Source organism: Haliotis cracherodii, unplaced genomic scaffold, assembly GCF_022045235.1.
Source record: "Haliotis cracherodii isolate W230 unplaced genomic scaffold, xgHalCrac1.p SCAF_5, whole genome shotgun sequence".
In the NCBI taxonomy this organism is placed as follows: domain Eukaryota; kingdom Metazoa; phylum Mollusca; class Gastropoda; order Lepetellida; family Haliotidae; genus Haliotis; species Haliotis cracherodii.
Window position 1 is genome coordinate 42589846 of NW_027266308.1, and position 21794 is coordinate 42611639.

The 21794-nt window shown below is 40.2% G+C and overlaps 1 protein-coding gene across 1 annotated transcript in view; it reads left to right on the plus strand.

Moving 5' to 3' along the window:
- LOC139444206 (pleckstrin homology domain-containing family H member 2-like) overlaps positions 1-21794 on the plus strand; it is a 194169-nt gene that overhangs the window by 76819 nt on the left and 95556 nt on the right. Inside the window, exon 3 of the mRNA XM_071225117.1 lies at positions 14703-14765. Within this exon, the coding sequence (XP_071081218.1) occupies positions 14703-14765 (63 nt within the window). The remainder of the gene's footprint in view (positions 1-14702; positions 14766-21794) is intronic.

Below are 21794 nucleotides of genomic sequence, written 5' to 3' on the forward strand. Positions count from 1 at the left end.
TATTATGTAATCAAAGCCTTTGGAGTACAGAAGAGGATTTTCTTATTAAAGTTTGGCATTGGATTTGGATTATTTTGGTAGTCTAAGATGTGATTAGTATTGTATGGAAGATGTAAATCTAATCATCAACATGGTGAAGAGGGTTGTGCATGGTGAATGTAACTTGTGTGCAATTTCCATATCCGTGAGTGGTTTGGGTTTGACGACACGTTGAACAGTATTCCAGTCATATAATGCTGTGTCAGCATCTTGTGGGAGGAAAGCTCAAAGTGATGCCGGTCTCAAATGTTTACCACTTTAGTGAAACCTATGAACACAGGTATGGTGCTAACAAACTTGAAAACGTGATCAGGGCAAAACAGGATTTGAACCCATAAACCGTATGTTTCTGGCATGCCCAAGGGACACAACTCTGCACAGCAAATTGCATCACCTTAGGCGACTGGGCCACCCATGCCACTATTTCCATATCTAATGTACTTTAGTATAATACTTCCAATTTGAAAGCTTGTGCTTAATCAGCAGTCAACAGTATCCATGTGAAAATATTTCTGCTTCTATTCAATAATTGTAACAGTGAAATAAGCAAAGGCCTGTCATCAGCAAATTCAAATATTTTTATGGAATTTAATTTTACCTTCAACATCATAATGGCAAACAATGACATTCATAGAATGGTGTTTTTCAATTTTCAAATTTTCTCTAAAACATTATGTACTTATTTGAATATTTTGAAGTTCTGAAGTTTTGATTACCAGCAGAGAATATTGAGCTAATACCAGCAGAGATTACTGAGCTAATATCAGCAGAGAAAACTGAGCTAATACCACCAGAGAAAACTGAGCTAATACCCGCAGAGAAGACTGAGCTAATACCCGCAGAGGAGACTGAGCTAATACCAGCAGAGAAAGCGGAGCTAATACCAGCAGCAGAGAAAAATGAGCTAATAGCACCAGAGAAAAATGAGCTCTTGCAAGCACTAAACACCGAGTTGGCATGATTCTGTCTGAAGCTTGGATCAGTTGCGATGGATGTATGCATGAACACAGGTGGAATGAATACATCATCATTATCCTACAGTATACAGTATCATAGACTTCTCAATATCAGAACATTTTGTTTCTTCAGAGTTATTTTTCTTAAATATCCAGCTTTTCATTTCTATGAGGTACCACATGACTAGAAACCTTCCATACACAATTGATATAAATGACACTGTTTGACAACTGGCACAAAACTTGACCAATGACATAATCATGGCTCGCATCCAAGCTCGAAATCATCTTCACCAATAAGACCGAATTATTGCATTCTTGTGATGTTTTAGACACTTTAATCCTGAAGTCATTGTTTTGGCATACAATTGGATAATTGGATGATTCTGTATCTATGACAGCATTCCCTGTGTCCTGATTGAGGGGAGAGGCAGTTTTCAGTAAAACTTGGGGCCTTTAGTCGGTATTTTTTGTCTTAGTAAAACGTAAACAGGTTTTCCACATCATATTTAGTCGGTGAAACATTGCAAACCAATTAAAGCAGACAAGCTGGATCTATAATGCAAAATCATCCCTGTGTGAACGCAGTCTATCCATAGGGAAACATGCAGACAGCTGGTTCTGCTTTTATGTCATAACTGTTATTCGTGTTTTGACTGGTTTCGTTGTGTGTGAGATCTCGTTAAATGACTTTTACAATATTTGAGCATGATTTCGATAAACAGTAAAATTAAAGTTTACGCCAAGCAGTTTTTGTGAACATTTGACATCAATCTTTTACGATAAAAAATTGACTCATCCATACCCAATCAGGACCCTCTGTGATAGAGTATCTTGGCCATTGCTAGTAGTTAATAGATTAAAAGACGAGGCTGAACGTGATACTCTACAACATTCAGCAACTTAAAGGAAATCCATGTTGGATGACATCACTTTGGAAACATATTCCGCTTATTGGCCATGTTCAGGTTTATACTGAAAGATAAACTAGCAGTAGATTTTCAGATAGGTCATTCGAATGACACTTTATCTGTCAGCTATGATCCTGTGATCTAGCTCAAAATGTCTGTAACTTATTATGATCAAGCCCAAAATAAATTCACATGGAACAGATACTTTTTGAATCAGAAATGACCGATGAGGTTTTGAAGTTTTTAAGGCAGGGTTATCTCTTGTAGGAATAGGGGCGGTTGGGTGACCTAGTGGTTAAAGCGTTCACTCGTCACGCCAAAGACCTGGGTTTGATTCCTGACATGGGTATAATGTGTGAAGCTCATTTCGGGTGTTCCCGGCCATTATATTGCTGGAATATTGCTAAAAGCGGTGTTAAACCATACTCACTCTTGTAAGAATATTTCAGGAGTGATTTGGAATATTTCTATTTCTGAGAGGTTATCCTCAAATCTTGCCCCAAATGATCCCTACTGTTCATGCTCACACCTGCGGCAGTGGTTACACATCGGCTCCATCAGCAGCACTCAACCATGGTTTGTTGGTTGGCGGCCTGTCCTTTTGGAACAACAAACCCCTGCGTGGACATGCAGCACGCAAGATTGGTTGGTTGGTTGGGTTGTTGTTTAATGCTGCACTCAGCAATATTCCAGCTATATGACGGCGGTCTGTACAAAATCGAGTCTGGACCAGACAATCCAGTGATTGACAGCATGAGCATCGATGCATGCAAATGGGATCGATGACATGTATCAACCAAGTCAGCGACCATGACCACACGATCTCGTTAGTCGCCTTTGACGACAAGCATAGTCGCCTTTTACGACAAGCATAGTCGCCTTTTACGGCAAGCATGGGTTGCTGAAGACCTATTCTACCCCGGAATCTTCACGGGTCGCAGCACACAAGAGTGGTTGAAGGGAGACAAAACTCCATGTTCTGGTGCATGTTTTATGTGACTTTCTAGGCGTCATGATTAGTGCCTTGTGTGAAATTGAGAGTTTATCTTTCTATATTGTAAGCTGTAATTTCAGGATTGATCTATGGTCATAAAACGGCAGTTAGCATATGAATATAGCATTGTTTGAGTTGCCTTGCTAACACTGCCAACAAGCCATGGCTAGTCCCTTGTTTCAGCAATGCATTAGCGTAAGTTTTAATCACTGATTATTTTGCAACCACAGATATTCATAATGTGTTCTACCATGTCTACTGATGGTCATGTAGGCAGCCTAGTGATTAATAGAGGATATTATTTGAGTGATCATGTCATACTATGTTTACGACACAAGTGTCTAACTTCCGGTATTTCCCGAGCAAGAGTAAGGGAAATACCGGAATACGAGCACGAGTGTATGACATAACGCAAATATAATGTTCTATTTATTACCGAAAAAGATGTCTACATACAGAGATGACTTTCAGTGTTTACCTCAATTTGTCAAATGACGTCAACAATCTTCAGCTATGACATCGTTTCTATTGTGACGTCATTCCGATCTCACGTCACAATTAGATTCAAATGATGTCATCAATGACATCTGGATGACGGAAACAATACACTTTTGTCACATGGCGTGATATGACCCTGGAGCACATATGATTTTTATTATCCCCGATATGTTTGCCCTTGTAGGTAATAAATGTGCTTTCTCACTGGAAGACAAGGTTCAAATGTGGGTAAGGTGAGGTGAAATGAGGTTTAACGTCACGTGCAAGATTATTACACTGATGTAGTGATGGCATACACATGTATGGATGTGGATGTGGATGTGGGTGTGAAGGGTGCTTGTAGTAGTCCGGACTTAAATAAATGGCAACTCTATAGTACAAGCCCACTGATATGCAATGCCGCAGTTAAACATTGACACCCCATTCCCCACTCAGATACATTATACTGACTCAGAGCTGAAAGTGTTCAACTGTGTTCCAGCAGTAGAAACTAACATTTTTAGTCTTCTGGTCCATCGTATCATGATGGGGGGGCGGTTGGGTAGCCTAGTGGTTAAAGCGTTCGCTCGTCACGCCGAAGACCCGGGTTCGATTCCCGACATGGGTACTATGTGTGAAGCCCATTTCGGGTGTCCCCCGCCGTGATATTGCTGGAATATTGCTAAAACGGCGTAAAACCATACTCACTCACTCACTCATTTAACCTTATACTCTAGTCCTTATGATGATAACATATAGCAAACCTCTTAAACATGTTAAAAATGGCAAATTTCTACTAGTCCTTAAAACACCCTATCTATTAGACAGTTTGGCAAGGAGTACAGGACTAGTGCCAAATTCTAATGCTGTTTTCCCATACTGCATGTATTATTCATCTCTGGGTTTCATTTTGACCACCCCCAATAGTCAGGTCAACTCAAAAATCCAATCGCTACTTCAGTAATGGCTATTGACAACTTATCCCACACATCCTCCTGGACGTCCTCACCTCAGTGCAGAAACATTAATTTCTTCTTATCGTGATATGCCTGTCTCATTGTGTAAATTGTAGCTGTTATCAGATCATCATGGATATTACACTCAACAGACAGGTGTGTATTTCACCAGGTGTGCTTAAATGGGTCCAGGTAGCCTGCTCTACATCCTCATTACCTTCCTCTATCATACCATTACGTATATTGATCGTAAGAGTTGAATAACCAACAAAAGTCTGTGACGACTTCTGTAATGTTCTAACTGGCTATCACGGAATATCACTGTCCCTGTGTTCGTCTTTCACGGAATCAATGATTACACACCTTCTGTCGTTTAACACAATGTGGATCTGAACCGTAATCCTCTTTTTCTTGGTTAATAATTGAACACTTTCAGATATTGTTTTTCAGTGCTAAGAGATGCAGTGTGGCTCTGTAGAATGGGAGTGTTGTGACACAGTTGCTTCTAGTCCTGCTCTAAGGCTGTACTGAATGATTAGTCCATGGATGTGTTGTAATTCTATCCTTATAATCCGCAAGTCTAGATAAGCCGACAGTACAGACATTAGTATTTTATGGGGACAACTTTTTCTTATTATTTATATAATCTAGGAATAATGATTGAGACAAAAATGTTTTACTAAGAGACTTGTGCAAGTCTACAAGGATGGCAGTCTTTTATAGGTACAACTTGTCTTTATTATTTATATAATCTAGGAATTATGAATTGAACTAATAATACTTTCCTTAGAGACTTGTGCAAGTCGAAGGCCTTTCTTCAACATGGAGTTCCCTTCCTTGGTGCCAGTGGTACAGAGTGTTGGCTTTGGTTGGTTGGTTTGTTGCTTAACACCTCACTCAGCAATATTCCAGCTATATGATGGAGGTCTGTAAATAATCGAGTCTGGACCAGACAATCCAGTGATTGATATCATGAGCATCGATCCACGTAATTGGTATCGATGACATGCATCAACCAAGTCAGCGAATCTGACCACCCGATCCCATTAGTCGCCTTTTACGGTACGCATGGGTTACATTCAGTTCAGGACCATTATGGCACCATTGTCCATGGTGTTGATTTCGGACTTTGATTGACAGGTGTGCTACATGCATGGTTGATTTCTTGTGAGGTGGTATTGTCTGATGGCAGTCTCAAGCAGTGGATGTAGCATGGTGTTGTGTGGATGAATTGATTTCACTGGCTATCAGGTGACATATGCTAGCTAGGCATTAGCACTGACTTGTTCCTGCAGAGGTTGTTTATGAAATATTATTTAAATGCACTTGACATGTTATATGTTTGGAACTGAAAGTTTGGTCATTTTAGTAAATGCATTCAGTAATCTTAGCAAGTGGTGAAACGATACAGCAAGGTCATGATACAATATGTATCGTGATACACATATTGACATCAAATCGCATGGAAACTTCTTGACAATAAATATTTCAGAGCAGGTTGAAAAAGAAAGCTTGCTGTTGCTATTTTTAGTAGAGAAAAAAATTACACCGTACCCCTTCAGCGAAGTCAGGTCAGTACAAATTTGAAATTTGAGATAAAAAAATCACCAGACATGTTGATTTACCGTTTAAATCATATTTTTTGTTCTGTTAGGCATTGTTTTCCATTCAGGGATTAAGATTACCTTGTGTATTTTCTCGTAAACTAAGCCGGAAACAGCAATCAGCTGTACACACGTTTTCTTGGAATCTACCGGTGATTCAGTCAAGACACACCGAATGATGTAACTTTACAGGATCGGCAAAAATTGTATCTGAAACCATTTTTTTTATCAGGAATAATATATTCCAATATCTTGTTTAGTTGCAGCTTTTACTAAACATATTTAGAATAATAATAACCCTAAGTGAAGCAGCTGATCGCTATTGCTGGGTATTATTTTTCACATGGAACCAGTCTGATCAGTCACCGTCAAGGCACCCACGCACGTGATCGCGTGATCACGAGAACTACGTGTTGACATAGAATTGTCAAACAAAAACAAATATGACTTTTAACGAGTCAAAGTATGGCATTTATGATACATGTATCCATTCTCTGTCAACTAAAGTTCGTTTCAAGGCGTTAATAGCGGTAATCTGACCATGGTTGCTGTTAATAACGGTGAGTTGTGCGATCTTCCGATTGCTTCACACATGATTTCGCAGAAATTAATTAAAACAATATTAAAAGGAATTTTGAATAAAATTAATGAAACAAGTTACAAACATAAGTCCAGATATACAAAGAACACTTTTTATAGCCAGACAGTGTAATTACATGATTAATGTGCATACTTCAGTATGGATTTGTTGACATGGTATTTTCGGTGTTTCGTGCTCACAGTAATATCTTTCCATGGGGGGGAAAAAACATCAAAACTCATTATTTTCTGTATAATGCGCACCCCCTTCTACACAGCTGTGTTTTTTGGAAAAAAAAGTACGCACTATAACGCAAGAAAATACGGTAATACTACCTTTATCGACTCAAGGTAATAATAGATACATACTTCATAACTTTTGATAGGGATACAGATATTTATCTTACTGTTACTGAACACAGGGAACAGTCAGTTAGGGACTGTGTACTTATGTTTGTATTAACTTGAATGAAGCTGTTAATGTGGCAATACTGAATACTATTTGCACGACAACTTCTCCCAACAACAGTCACAATCGACCCCCTCCTGGAGACTCACAATATCCCTACCATATGTTGAGTAGTATAATTCTGCGACCAATCAGCAAGGTGTGCAATCTGTAGCGGGCTTACCACACATCAGAATGGCTGCTTATTAAGTTAAACGTTTCCATGTATTTGGATGCTTGGATCTGTAAATTATATTGTCTAATCTCATCTATGGCCTCCTCCATCATCGACTGAAGGAAGTCAAATAATGATAAATAAAGGGTATTTGATAAATGAAAAAATCAATTTAGCAATGACATTTTTTTTAAAGAAATTACCATTGTGGAAAAATCCATATATTCATGAGAAATTGTACAGTAATATTTATGTGCCTTGTTACTGTATCAGACCGCCTCTGTGGTCTTGTGGTAGAGCGTCCGCCCGGAGAGCAGAAGGTCCGGGGTTCGATCCCCGGCCGCGTCATACCAAAAGACGTTAAAAGATGGTACTTGTTGTTACCCTGTCAGGCGTTCAGCATTAAGGTGCTAAAACAAGGACTTGTCGGCTCAGAGTCAGTATACCGTGTCTGAGTGGGGCATTCATGTTAAACTGTGGCATAGTATCTCAGTTGGCTTATTAACACAATAAACTGGGCATCAGTCCGGACTAGTACAAGCAGCCACACACACACATGCATGCATGTCGGTATATAAGTGCAATAATCTTGGACGCGATGTTAAACCCATTTCACCTCACCAACTCCTACTGTATCAGGAACAGCTGGAATGAAAGCATTTCTATACACTCCGTACCTGCATACCATCCCCATTTTATAAATCATATGTGATCAACTTACTTACCTCTTAGCTAAGAAATGACAAAACATGGTGTTGATCAGTAACTAAATATATTCCTATCCTCTAAGAGATCATGTCTCTTTGCATTACGCTGTAAATACCTTGTTTAAGAGAGACATGACACGGAGCACTGTGTAACATCGGTCCCTGTATGTAATTATTTATCTAGCTCTTATCAGGCCTCGCTGGATTTCAGTGCAGTGCATTGTTCCTCACAAAACCTGGCATCATGATTGATAGCTTTTCTCATTACGCCAGACTTGTGTATTGTTTCAAGATGTCACCAAGAATTTGTAATTGAATTTCAAGCCGAATGACAAAATATAACAAGCAAAAAAGAACTAAAGGTGATGAAAAAGGGAAATGATGTCAACCATTTGCCAGCTTGTGACACCGAGGTTGGGATTCTGCAGTGTATGTGGAAAGTGGAGACCTGGTTATGTTGGTTACAAAAACAGAAGTTGACAGCCCACCATTCACTCGCTGTTAGTGTTATGATGCCTTGATTTATTGTCAAATTTGATTCTTTTGAGAGCTGTAGAATACGTCAAAGATTGGGGATTAATTTGGCACTGTGAAGGAAAAATAATTCTTGGATGGGTGACCAGCGCACAAGATCAGCTGTCATATGTGTTGTGTTAAAATGTGTCATCATGCCCCTTGTCTTCAATCATCGCTCACACTGTCAGCTGTGTTGTGTGACTGTGTCATCATTCCCCTTGTCATCAATCATCTCTCACACTGTCAGCTGTGTTGTGTGACTGTGTCATCATGCCCCTTGTCTTCAGTCATCGCTCACATTGTCAGCTGTGTTGTGTGACTGTGTCATCATGCCCCTTGTCTTCAATCATCGCTCACACTGTCAGCTGTGTTGTGTGAATATGTCATCATGCCCCTTGTCTTCAATCATCTCTCACACTGTCAGCTGTGTTGTGTGAATATGTGTCATCATGCCCCTTGACGTCAATCATCACACACACTGTCAGCTGAGTTGTGTGACTGTGTCATCATGCCCCTTGTCTTCAATCATCGCTCACACTGTCAGCTGTGTTGTGTGAATATGTCATCATGCCCCTTGTCTTCAATCATCGCTCACACTGTCAGCTGTGTTGTGTGACTGTGTCATCATGCCCCTTGTCTTCAGTCACCGCTCACACTGACAGCTGTGTTGTGTGACTGTGTCATCATGCCCCTTGTCTTCAATCATCGCTCACACTGTCAGCTGTGTTGTGTGAATATGTCATCATGCCCCTTGTCTTCAATCATCGCTCACACTGTCAGCTGTGTTGTGTGACTGTGTCATCATGCCCCTTGTCTTCAGTCACCGCTCACACTGTCAGCTGTGTTGTGTGAATATGTCATCATGCCCCTTGTCTTCAATCATCTCTCACACTGTCAGCTCTGTTGTGTGACTGTGTCATCATGCCCCTTTTCTTCAGTCATCATTCACACTGTCAGCTGTGTTGTGTGACTGTGTCATCATGCCCCTTGTCATCAATCATCTCTCACACTGTCAGCTGTGTTGTGTGACTGTGTCATCATGCCCCTTGTCTTCAATCATCTCTCACACTGTCAGCTGTGTTGTGTGAATATGTGTCATCATGCCCCTTGGCATCAATCATCGATCACACTGTCAGCTGTGTTGTGTGAATATGTGTCATCATGCCCCTTGGCATCAATCATCGATCACACTGTCAGCTGTGTTGTGTGACTGTGTCATCATGCTCCTTGGCATCAATCATCACACACACTGTCAGCTGTGTTGTGTGAATATGTGTCATCATGCCCCCTGTTTTCAATCATCTCTCACACTGTCAGCTGTGTTGTGTGACTGTGTCATCATGCCCCTTGTCTTCAATCATCTCTCACACTGTCAGCTGTGTTGTGTGAATGTGTCATCATGCCCCTTGTCTTCAATCATCTCTCACACTGTCAGCTGTGTTGTGTGAATATGTGTCATCATGCCCCTTGGCATCAATCATCGCTCACACTGTCAGCTGTGTTGTGTGAATATGTGTCATCATGCCCCTTGGCATCAATCATCTCTCACACTGTCAGCTGTGTTGTGTGAATATGTCATCATGCCCCTTGTCATCAATCATCTCTCACACTGTCAGCTGTGTTGTGTGACTGTGTCATCATGCCCCTTTTCTTCAGTCATCATTCACACTGTCAGCTGTGTTGTGTGACTGTGTCACCATGCCCCTTGTCTTCAATCATAACTCACACTGTCAGCTGTGTTGTGTGAATATGTGTCATAATGCCCCTTATCTTTGATCATCGCTCACACTGTCAGCTGTGTTGTGTGAATATGTCATCATGCCCCTTGTCTTCAATCATCGCTCACACTGTCAGCTGTGTTGTGTGAATATGTGTCATCATGCCTCTTGGCATCAATCATCGATCACACTGTCAGCTGTGTTGTGTGACTGTGTCATCACGCCCCCTGTTTTCAATCATCGATCACACTGTCAGCTGTGTTGTGTGACTGTGTCATCATGCCCCTTGTCTTCAATCATCACTCACACTGTCAGCTGTGTTGTGTGACTGTGTCATCATGCCCCTTGTCTTCAATCATCGCTCACACTGTCAGCTGTGTTGTGTGAATATGTGTCATCATGCCCCTTGTCTTCAATCATCTCTCACACTGTCAGCTGTGTTGTGTGAATATGTGTCATAATGCCCCTTGTCATCAATCATCACACACACTGTCAGCTGTGTTGTGTGAATATGTGTCATCATGCCCCTTGTCTTCAATCATCGCTCACACTGTCAGCTGTGTTGTGTGACTGTGTCATCATTCCCCTTGTCATCAATCATCACACACACTGACAGCTGTGTTGTGTGACTGTGTGATCATGCCCCTTGTCTTCAATCATCGCTCACACTGTCAGCTGTACTTTGTCATCATGCCCCTTGTCTTCAATCATCACACACACTGTCAGCTGTATTGTGTGAATATGTGTCATAATGCCCCTTGTCATCAATCATCACACACACTGATAGCTGTATTGTGTGAATATGTGTCATCATGCCCCTTGTCTTCAATCATCACACACACTGTCAGCTGTGTTGTGTGACTCTGTCATCATGCTCCTTAGCATCAATCATCACACACACTGACAGCTGTATTGTGTGTCATCATGAATGAATATCATAGTGACATTTTGTGCACAACAACTAAATAAGTTCATTGATACATTTGCCAAAACAACTATAAGGTAATACATGTACATCTAAAACATCTTTTGTCAATCAAATCAATTTTGAAACTGTAGGAACTGTTACATCACACTTAGAAACTGCCAAACTGTTTAATGTTGGAAACATATGAGGATTGCCGAACACACGTGTGAATCTTGCGGAAATACAGGCCCAACATGGCTGAAACCGTAAATATAGTCACAAGATGTGTAAGTGTATCACACAGGCCTGGTCAGCATAGAACAAACAGAGCATGTGACATCTGTTGGTTTCAACTGCGTCTTTTGTAGTTTTTGTTACTAAAACTCACAAATGATTGATACTACTGGCAAGGGTGGGCCAACAGTCTAAGGCACTGCCATGACCTGTACAGAGTTGCATCCCCTTGGAATCTGTGATCATGGATTCGAACCCTGGTTCGCCTCGATTATGTTTCTAGGTTTGTCAGCACCATACCCGTACTCCTGGGTTTCACCAAAGTGGTCAACGCCTAAGACCTGCATCACTTTGGTTTGCCTCTCACGAGGACTTCAATGGCTTCAATTTTAGACACTCGAGTACCCAGGGGGCGAAACTCAACTCGTGCTTCAGTACCCGATAATAAGAACGTTTTGATGACATAATTATCTTAATGATAATAAGAATGTTTTGATAACATAATTAACTTAATGAATAAGACTTCAGTGTGTAGGCTTCTGTAGCTTCCATTTTCTAGCTAATAAAAGCAAATACGGTAGTATATAACTAAACTAAAATTAAATGGAAATAATCCCACCTGTGTTAGATTTTCATTATTGTAACTTTCTGGGACATGTTGACCTATATACGTTGTACAAGGCAATGATACAAACGTTCATTTAAATGACTTTCGTTTGACGTTTGTATGAAATATTAAGTCTTATTTGCAGCAGTCTTACCGGAATGTGCCTGTTAACATAAGCTCGTATGTGATTGGCTAACAGACGGAACAATCATCTCTGAAATTACAGAAGAGAAGAAATACTGTCAATGCTATTCTATGTGCACCAGCTCTCACTTGTAGCACAGATTGTTTGACTAAATTAATGAGACGTCTTTCTTTCATTATATACACGTGCATTGAAATTACCAGTATGTGAATTTGAGTTACCTCCCCTGAGAGAGTAATTGAGTCGTCAATAATGCACTCAAGTTTTTCTGAAACCAACCCAGCCCCGGATACTCGAGTACTGAAGGGAGCCCCATCTCCCACATCATGATGATGATGCTGATGCTGTAATGTAACTGCTGGCGGAGGGTGAATGTGTTGCTCCATCAACTCAGGGCTTTAATTGTCATGCTATGACTTTTCACAGACAACAGACTGTATTTTTGTGTGATGTATATCATGTAACATTAGTGTTTGCTATTTGCCAAAAAAAAGGAACGAGCCATCAAATGTGCTTTTACATGTTTTTAATGGAAGTTAAGTTTCCAACACAAGGTAAAGCCTTTCTGACAAGCTTTCAATCCATTGGCGTAGTCATACCAATCATTTTGGAAGTACCGTATTCGACGTAATAAGCGCCCACGGCGATATTTGCTAATTTAATGGCTAGTGAACAATCCCAATCAGCACCTCTTCCGATTGATCAATGTACACAAGACTTATTTATTCATTCTTAATACGCACTCTTGTGTTATTTCACCCTTAATTATGAGCAATTAAATTCTTGAAAGATATATCTGTCTTATGTAAACATTTAAGGCTGTTTGCATAAACCACGAAATTTATGATCTTTCAACTCAAAATAATATTCTAATAAGCGCCCCCTATTTCTAAATTTGAGAGGGCCCTGGGCACTTATTACGTCGAATATGGTAAGGTGTGTTGATAGCAAATATTATGAAAATGGCAACATATACATTTTATCAAGATTATTATCAAAAGGAATATTTTAAAAAGGGTGATTAACGTTTATTCTACAAGAGCAATTGTTACCTGAATAGATATTCTCGAGTATGTTTTGTGGTAAATGGTTTCTTGAAGTGAAGATTTCGGGTTTGGGTAACCTAGTGGTTAAAGTAGCAGAATGTCATGCCAAAGACATGGGTTCGATTTCCCACGTTCAAACCTCACTCACTCACTCACTCACTCACTCACTCACTCACCGGGCTTTCAGTCATCAGGTTGACGTTTTTGGTTGCTATTCAATTGCTTAGGTATTGTTTGCAGACCAAACTCCATTCAATTACTCACAGTTAACCAGCGCTAGCATCGTTGGTTTTGACCGATATCCTCAGCCAAACGTGTGTAAGGAGAGTTATCAGTATAATATGTCTGGGAGAGTTTTCAATTCTTGTTATTCGTTTCTAATCAGAGAGGAGGATCAGGATTGAGACAGGGTTGGCACATGTCCAGGCAAGGTGCCGGCAAGATAAGCCTGATATTGCCGCCCCAGGAATAGGATCTCGCAGGTTAACATGGCATTAATTTCTCAATGAGAAATCATCACTGTGCCTTATGCTAATGTGCTGAAAGGATTAGATTAGATTGAGCTTGAAGGTACCTGATGCAACATCATGGCAGACGTGTGCATTACAATACATACTTTGAAATACATTCATTTGTCCTGACACTATAGTTCCTTGTTTTTACTATTGGACACACGCCATAGGGTTTGTAAAACAGAATAGGATTCTAATACAATTTGAAAATTGAAGAACGCAACAACAGCTTCAGTTTTCATGTTAGTTTGTTAGTTAGTTTCGCAGTATACGCATGAGAAGAACCAGAGCATTACCACAAGTATGTGTGTTGGGTGGTGTGTGTTTGTGTGTGGTGCTGCTGGAATATAAGATAGCTATTGATATTCACCTATAAGATAACCAATCATATTCACCCGTGAGTGGTACTGCCAGAATATAAGATAACTGTTGATATTCACGATGACATATATCAAACAGGTCAGCGTTGATATTCACCTATAAGATAACCACTCATATTCACCTGTGTGTGGTACTGTCGGAATATAAGATAACCATTGATATTCACCTTTAAGATAACTATTCATATTCACCTGTGTCTGTGTGTGATACTGCTGGAATATAAGATAACCATTCATATTCAACCTCTGTTTGTTTGTTTCTTTCTTTGTTGTTTACCACCCCACTCAGCAATATTTCCGCTATATGATGTCAGTCTGTAAACAATTAAGTCTGGACCAGACAATCCAGTGATTGACGTCATGAGCATTGATCTACACAATTGGGATACCATAACATGCATCAACCAGGTCAGCGAGCCTGACCACCTGATCCCGTTAGTCGCCTCTTTTGACAAGCATAGTCGCCTTTTACGGCAAGCATGTGTTGCTGAAGACCTTTTCTACCCCGGAATCTTCTCAGGTCGTGTCACTCTCCGATGTAGATTTTGCGCCATGCAAAAAACCTTTTTATTATTATTGTTTATTTTTTGACAACATAAACTGAACAAATAAGTAAAGGATCATAAACCAGATCAGCGAGTCTGACCATCCAATTCCATGTCACCTTTTACAAGCATAGGTTGTTGAAGACCAATTCAGGATCTTCATGGGTCTATTCAACCTGTGGTACTGCCAGAATATAAGATAACACTTGATATTCACCTGTATTCACCTGTATTTGTTTGTTTTAGATGAGAGACTTGGAGGAGAAGCTGTCAATGAGTGAAGCTCGGGCCGAGACAGCTGAACAACAGGTCAGTCAGATGGATGTGTGCATAGTGTATGGTGAGAATGTCTGTAGTTGACGAGGATAATGTCTGTAGTGGACGAGGATAATGTCTGTAGTGGACGAGGATAATGTCTGTAGTGAACGAGGATAATGTCTGTAGTTGATGAGGATAATGTCTGTAGTTGAGGGGCAGTCGGGTAGCCTAGTGGTTAAAGCGTTAGCTCGTCACGCCGAAGACCCGGGTCCAATTCCCAACATGGGTACAATGTGTGAAGCCCATTTCTGGTGTCCCCCGCCGTGATATTGCTGGAATATTGCTAAAAGCGGCGTAAAACCTCACTCACTCACTCACTCTGTAGTTGACGAGGATAATGTCTGTAGTTGACCAGGATAATGTCTATAGTGGACGAGGATAATGTCTATAGTGGACGAGGATAATGTCTGTAGTGGACGAGGATAATGTCTATAGTGGACGAGGATAATTTCTATAGTTGACGAGGATAATGTCTATAGTGGATGAGGATAATGTCTATAGTGGACGAGGATAATGTCTATAGTTGACCAGGATAATGTGAATAGTGGACAAGGATAATGTGAATAGTGGACAGGATAATGTGTATAGTGGACAAGGATAATGTGAATGGTGGACAGGATAATGTGTATAGTGGACAAGGATAATGTGAACAGTGGACAGGATAATGTGAATAGTGGATAAGGATAATGTGAATAGTGGACAGGATAATGTGAACAGTGGACAGGATAAGGTGAATAGTGGATAAGGATAATGTGAATAGTGGACAGGATAATGTGAACAGTGGACAGGATAAGGTGAATAGTGGATAAGGATAATGTGTATAGTGGAGAGGATCATGTGAATAGTGGACAGGATAAGGTGAATAGTGGATAAGGATAATGTGAATAGTGGACAGGATAATGTGAATAGTGGATAAGGAAAGTATCCAGTGGACAGAGATAGTGTGCTATGTTGACAGAGATAGCGTGCTATGTGGACGGAGATAGTGCGCTATGTGGACAGAGATAGCATGCTATGTGGACAGAGATAGTGCGCTATGTGGACAGAGATAGTGCGCTATGTGGACAGAGATAGTGTGCTATGTGGACGGAGATAGTGCGCTATGTGGACAGAGATAGTGCGCTATGTGGACAGAGATAGTGTGCTATGTGGACGGAAATAGTGCGCTATGTGGACAGAGATAGCATGCTATGTGGACAGAGATAGCATGCTATGTGGACAGAAATAGTGTGCTATGTGGACGGAGATAGTGTGCTTAAGGGACAGAGTATATCCACGAGGGACACCGGTGCTCCTACTTGTCAAGGTGAGAGAATGGACATCCAGTCATGAAGATTCATGCAGGTCTCTAAGGCCAACTGTTAGCTATATCTAATCTCAGAACATCAAGATCTGACTGTTCAGGTTAGTTTGGTCCATGCTCCCTACTAGCTATATCCAGTCTTGGTATATCAAGAGCAGATTTGTACATAATTAAATTGGTCCTTATTCTACAATGGTGTAGTGTGAAGTGAAATGGGGTTTTAGATTATGGCACTTATATGTTGACGTGGCCCCACAGTGAGTTAGCATTACTAAACCTATACAACTTTAAACCAACCATTGTAAGCCTATCCTCGGTTTCTTTTGAAGCTGATTGTTAATCCATGGTCATTTACAGTTTAACCTCATGGCCTTTAGAGTCCCATGCCTTACTGTCTTGGTGTATAGTTCTTGCTTGACAGACCAGGAATTATACTCACATATTGCTGCTTTGGGTAGGACTTGGATTCTTGTATTTCAGGCTTACCCTTTCCATTTTTAACTGAATGTGATCTGTAAGTAGATAGTTTGGCCATTGTGACATTCTATAATTAGTAGATGCTGCCCTGCGGCATAGTGGCAGCCTGGAAGTCGACTCTTATCCCAGAGTAGATCAGGAGAGTTGTGCTAATGACTTCTCTTGAAGTGATGTTTTTTTCCTCGTCTTACAAGTTTTATGTCATAGGGCATAAGGAACCCCTAGCTTCAAAAACTGCTCTGTCATTTATTTTAGAATTTAGTTTGAAAATAAGTCATTATTACCAACAACAGTTAGACTTACACTTAATCTTTGAAAACATTTCTATGAAATAATTGTAATTTATTTTTTAAAGATCCTTTCCTTTTCTGCTGTTTTCACTGCAAGGATGCTTGGTTCAGTTTGACCTAGACTTGACCGTGCCTTTAGTATTACAAAATTTTAGAAAAAGAACAATTATTCCACAGTCATGGCTTTGGACTAAACAACTGTATCTAGCCAAGACTGTGTTGTGTTGTGTAATGCTAAACTTGGATGTTAAATTAATAGATTTAAGGTGTCCCTGGACTCTAATACCACAAGAGAAGACCCCAGAACCCTGGAACCCCCTCAATTTTAAACCTGGTTAAAAGCTGCACCCAAAGCCTTTTATTTTTAATTTTGGATACAGCAATTGGTTAATGATTTGTTCATAACACTGCAGGGGCACGGGTGGCACAGTCATCTAAGGCGCCGCGATTCGCTGTGCAGAGTTGCATCCCTTGGGCAGGCCAGAAACCGTTCGCCCCGATTATGTTTCTAGGTTTGTCAGCACCATACCCGTGCTCGTGGGTTTCACCGAAGTGGTAAACGTCTGAGACCTTCATCACTTCGGGCTTTCCTCCCACATTAAGCTGACACGCCGCGGTGTAACTGGAATACTGTTAAAAGCGGTGTTAAACCCAACTCACTCACTCACTCTCTCATAACACTGCAGACTGCTTGTGCTGTCTCCTGGCTTGTGTTTGGTACTGTTATTGGAGTCCCTTGCTGAACACTGCTGATGCCAATTAGGTATTACATCAATATTCTGGTCAGGTAGTTGTAGATAAAAAAGTGACATGTATACCCACTGTAGAGTGTAAACACAGTTAAAATATTATGCTTTATAATAATGATAATGAAATGAATTATGACTTTATACATGAAAAATTAAGACAAAAATAGTTTACTAAATAATATCATTGTGATCGAATCTACACAGAGAGTGTATAATTTCCCATTTTGAACATGGAGAGAAATAAACCTACAATTATGGTTTGGTAAGGAGTTAAAATATATGTGTGGATGGTGGGGTAGCTGAGTGTTTAAAGTGTTTGCTCGTCACGTCAAAGTCCTAGGTTCGATTCCCCACATGGGTAAGGTGAAGCCAATTTCGGGTGTCCCTGCCATGTTATTGTTGGAATATGGCTAAAAGCAGCATAAAATCATTGTCACTCACTCACTCACTCACCCCCACTAAAATATATGTATGTGTTCGGCCCCTTTAGTTCCTAATGTGGCCGTGATTCACTGCAGGTGACATTATTGGCTTCCATTGTTTCATGCAACTCGGTATTTGCATGCACATGCTTCAAACTGAAATTGATCTTTGTTTTTCTGGCCGTGAGGATTCCAAGTCTTCGGTGAAATGGCGTCATTGTGTCATTATCTTGTGTTAAATGTCTCTAAAAATTGACTTCAATCTGGTGCGCATGTACATGCTTTGCCTTCCATGTTCAAAGTGAAATTGTTTTATCTTTCACTTGAATGTTTCAATTCCGCTGCGAAAGCCTAAAACGTCCTATCTTAGGCGTTCAATACGTGGAATGAAAATAAAGCTGTACTATTTTTTTCTTTTGAGGATTCTTAATCTTGGTTTTTAAGACTTGTTGGTTCAGGACCAACACTGTTCCCACACAACCAGCACTAGACCTGAAGCATGGTTCATTTACCTATGAATTACAGATTTTGAATGCTTCAAACAGAACCTTGGACAAATAGTAATTTGTCTTTCCAAACATAATGTGAACCGTTTGCTGTTCCAGAAATTTGTACATTTACTAGAATTACCTAGATAATCTGTGAATGAGACGTGAGTTATCAGTATTGATTGCTGTTGTTGCTATTCAGCTCCTCAGCTGACAGGTCTGTTTGTACTAGATAACCAGGAAACTCATTGAGAGCAGCTAGTTCCTGATGCCAGGCCTTGATACACACAAGTCCAACTGGGAGACTATTGTGGTCAGAGGCCTACACTGTAATTACCCTTCTCATATGAAGGCTAGAAATATACCACAAAGAAATATTATTCTTGTGCCAATCAGGTATCAGATTTCTAAAATGATTTGGTTTCATTTCGTTTCAGTCTTGATTCAGAAATTCTGATCACCCACACAAAACAAAACATTTTCCTTGAGAGCAACTCTTTATGTGTGTAGATGCCATGGTGCTGTGAAACAAAGGACGTATGAAATATCAACACCATATATAACACAACCGTAATTATTTTCCATTCAGAACTGCCCTGATTATGTTTGTTTTCAGATCCAAAAATCTGACAAGCTGCTCTAAATGCTTTGGCTCCCAATTGTAATAACGAAGTTGTTCATCCATATGTCTTATCCTTATCTAAATGCTTTGTTTGCTCTTCCTGAGATTTAAGAAGTCACAGTGCTGATGAGCTGATTGGAAAGTTAACCTGACCCAAACTATGGGGGGGTTGTCAGATCTTAACACAAACAAGTATCTAGAGTAAAAGGTTTCATTGTAATGAGAACATGGCCTTAGAGGTATGACTATCATAAATCTGTGTGTAAGTGAGGAGTGAGGACCATAGTCCTATGCCTTATGGATTTGGAATATGGGTCCCTGTGAACTATAAACATGTTAGAATATTTCCTTATGCAATGCTCAAAGTTAGGCATGAAGATATAGGGATCCTTGTCATAACCTTGATGTTAAAAGTTAAAAATCAGGCGTCCCCAGATTCAAATACCTAACGAAAAGACCTTAAGACCCAAGTACCCTTCTTAATTTTGAAGCCACAGCCTATGTTTTTGTGATATGCAATATGAAAAAGTTTCAAATGTGGATTTGTTGATGTTCACCTCGTTAGCATAATTACAAAAGTGGATCTCCCTCATTGACTGCCCGGGGGCACGTGTGACCCAGTCGTCTAAGGCGCCGCAATTCGCTGTGCAGAGTTGCGTCCCTTGAGCACGCCAGAAACCTTTGATTGTGGGTTCGAATCACGGTTCGCCCGATTATGTTTCTAGGTTTGTCAGCACCATACCCGTGCTCGTGGGTTTCACCGAAGTGGTAAACGTCTGAGACCTGCATCACTTCGGGCTTTCCTCCCACATTAAGCTGACACGCCGCGATATAACTGGAATATTGTTAAAAGCGGCATAAAACCCAACTCACTCACTCCTTCATTGACTGCCCTGGGTTGTTGAATGACTTCCTGGCTTCAGTTATTGCTGATGTCCAGTGTGATGCAGGCAGTAGTATACCAGCAGGAAGACTGTGTCATTATGGATTGGACATCAGACATCATACAGACTTTTGTAATAGAATTTGAGGTTCTTGTAGATCATTAAGCATGTGACTGTACAAGATTGTCTTTTGTCAGTTTTCTTTGAAATGATAGACTGTTCAAGGTGGTCCTTGGTCAGTTTTATATCAGAAAATAGCCTAGTTTTGTGACTGCACAAGGTTGTCTAATGTCAGTTTAATATCACAAAATAGCCTTGTTTTGTGACAGTACAAGATCGTCCTTGGTCAGTTTTATATCACAAATAGCCTAGTTTTGTGACAGTACAAGTTTTCTATTAGGTGATTACAATGTCATTACTATGTTAACCTTGGTATAGTTTTGGCTAGTGGTACATGATATTCCTATCATACCAAGTTAGAGCGATACAGTTTGATGTGAATCGTTTGTGTTTCTGCATCTATACTGGGCGTTGTTGTATAAAACAGATGAATCATGGCTTTTGTCATGTGTGGTATGTTACCGAATGAAGTAATGTCTGTCTGCAGGAATCCACTGTGAGATCAAGCCAGTATCTGAAATGGGAATTACCTATTATTTTGTGCAGACTTGTAGAACAGGGCATGTATTCATGTGAATGATATGCATATGTAAGAAATTTGTAATGTTGTTTGCAGTTAAGTCATTGCAAAGTTGAGGCATCTGGAAATGATTTGGCTACCCCTGAATTTAGTGACTCCAGTGATTGTGTTCGACACAAACAGGAATGCAAACTTTCGTAAAAGGACTGGTGCATTTTGGGACAGTTTTGTGAGTTACCGTATTTGACGTAATAAGTACCCAGGGCGCTCTCAAAATTAGAAATAGGGGCTATTATTAGAATATTTTTTGGGCGAAAAAAAAACAGAGTTGAAGGATAAATTTTGTGGTTTATACTAACAGCCTGAAATGTTTACATACGAGAGATATATTTTTCCAGAAGTTAATTGCCCATAATTAAGGGTGCATATAACACACGAGTGCATATTATACGCGAATAAAAAAGTATTGTGTACATTGATCAATCAGAAAGGGTGCTAATTGGGATTGCTCACGAGCCAATATGTCAGCAAATATCGCTGTGGGCGCTTATTAGAGCGTGGCGCTTTTTACGTCGAATACGGTAAGTACTTTTATGTCAGTCTTAAAATCCATGGGGATACTGGGTTAGAATCAGTCCCTTGTTGGTCACCTAATGGATCAGGTGGTCAGACTCAGTGACCTCGTTGTTGGCATGGATTGTCCCTCACAATATCACTGGATTGTCTGGTCCTGACTCAATATTTACAGGCCGCTGCCACATAGCTGGAGTATTGCAGAGTGTGGTGTTAAATAACACACACAAACACACACACACCTGTTGAAAACATGTCACCAAATGAGTCCGTTTATTTTTTGTATCACCTATAAAACCTCCCAGTGTATAGATGTTCAAGGGCAAGTAAAGCGGAAAGTCATTATTGCGATTTATTTACGAATATCAATCTTCCTAGATACATTTAGTCAATTTCAGAGAAAAATATGTAATATTCGTAGAAAGTATTTAAATTTCCAAGGGAAAGTGATCAAATCACACGCTCCGAAATGGTCTAAAAAAACAAACCTTTTTGGGGGTGTGATCTAAAGCTACCGGGGCAGCGGTGACAACTGTTCTGTTTTGCTGTTCATTGGCTGTTAAGTTTGCCAT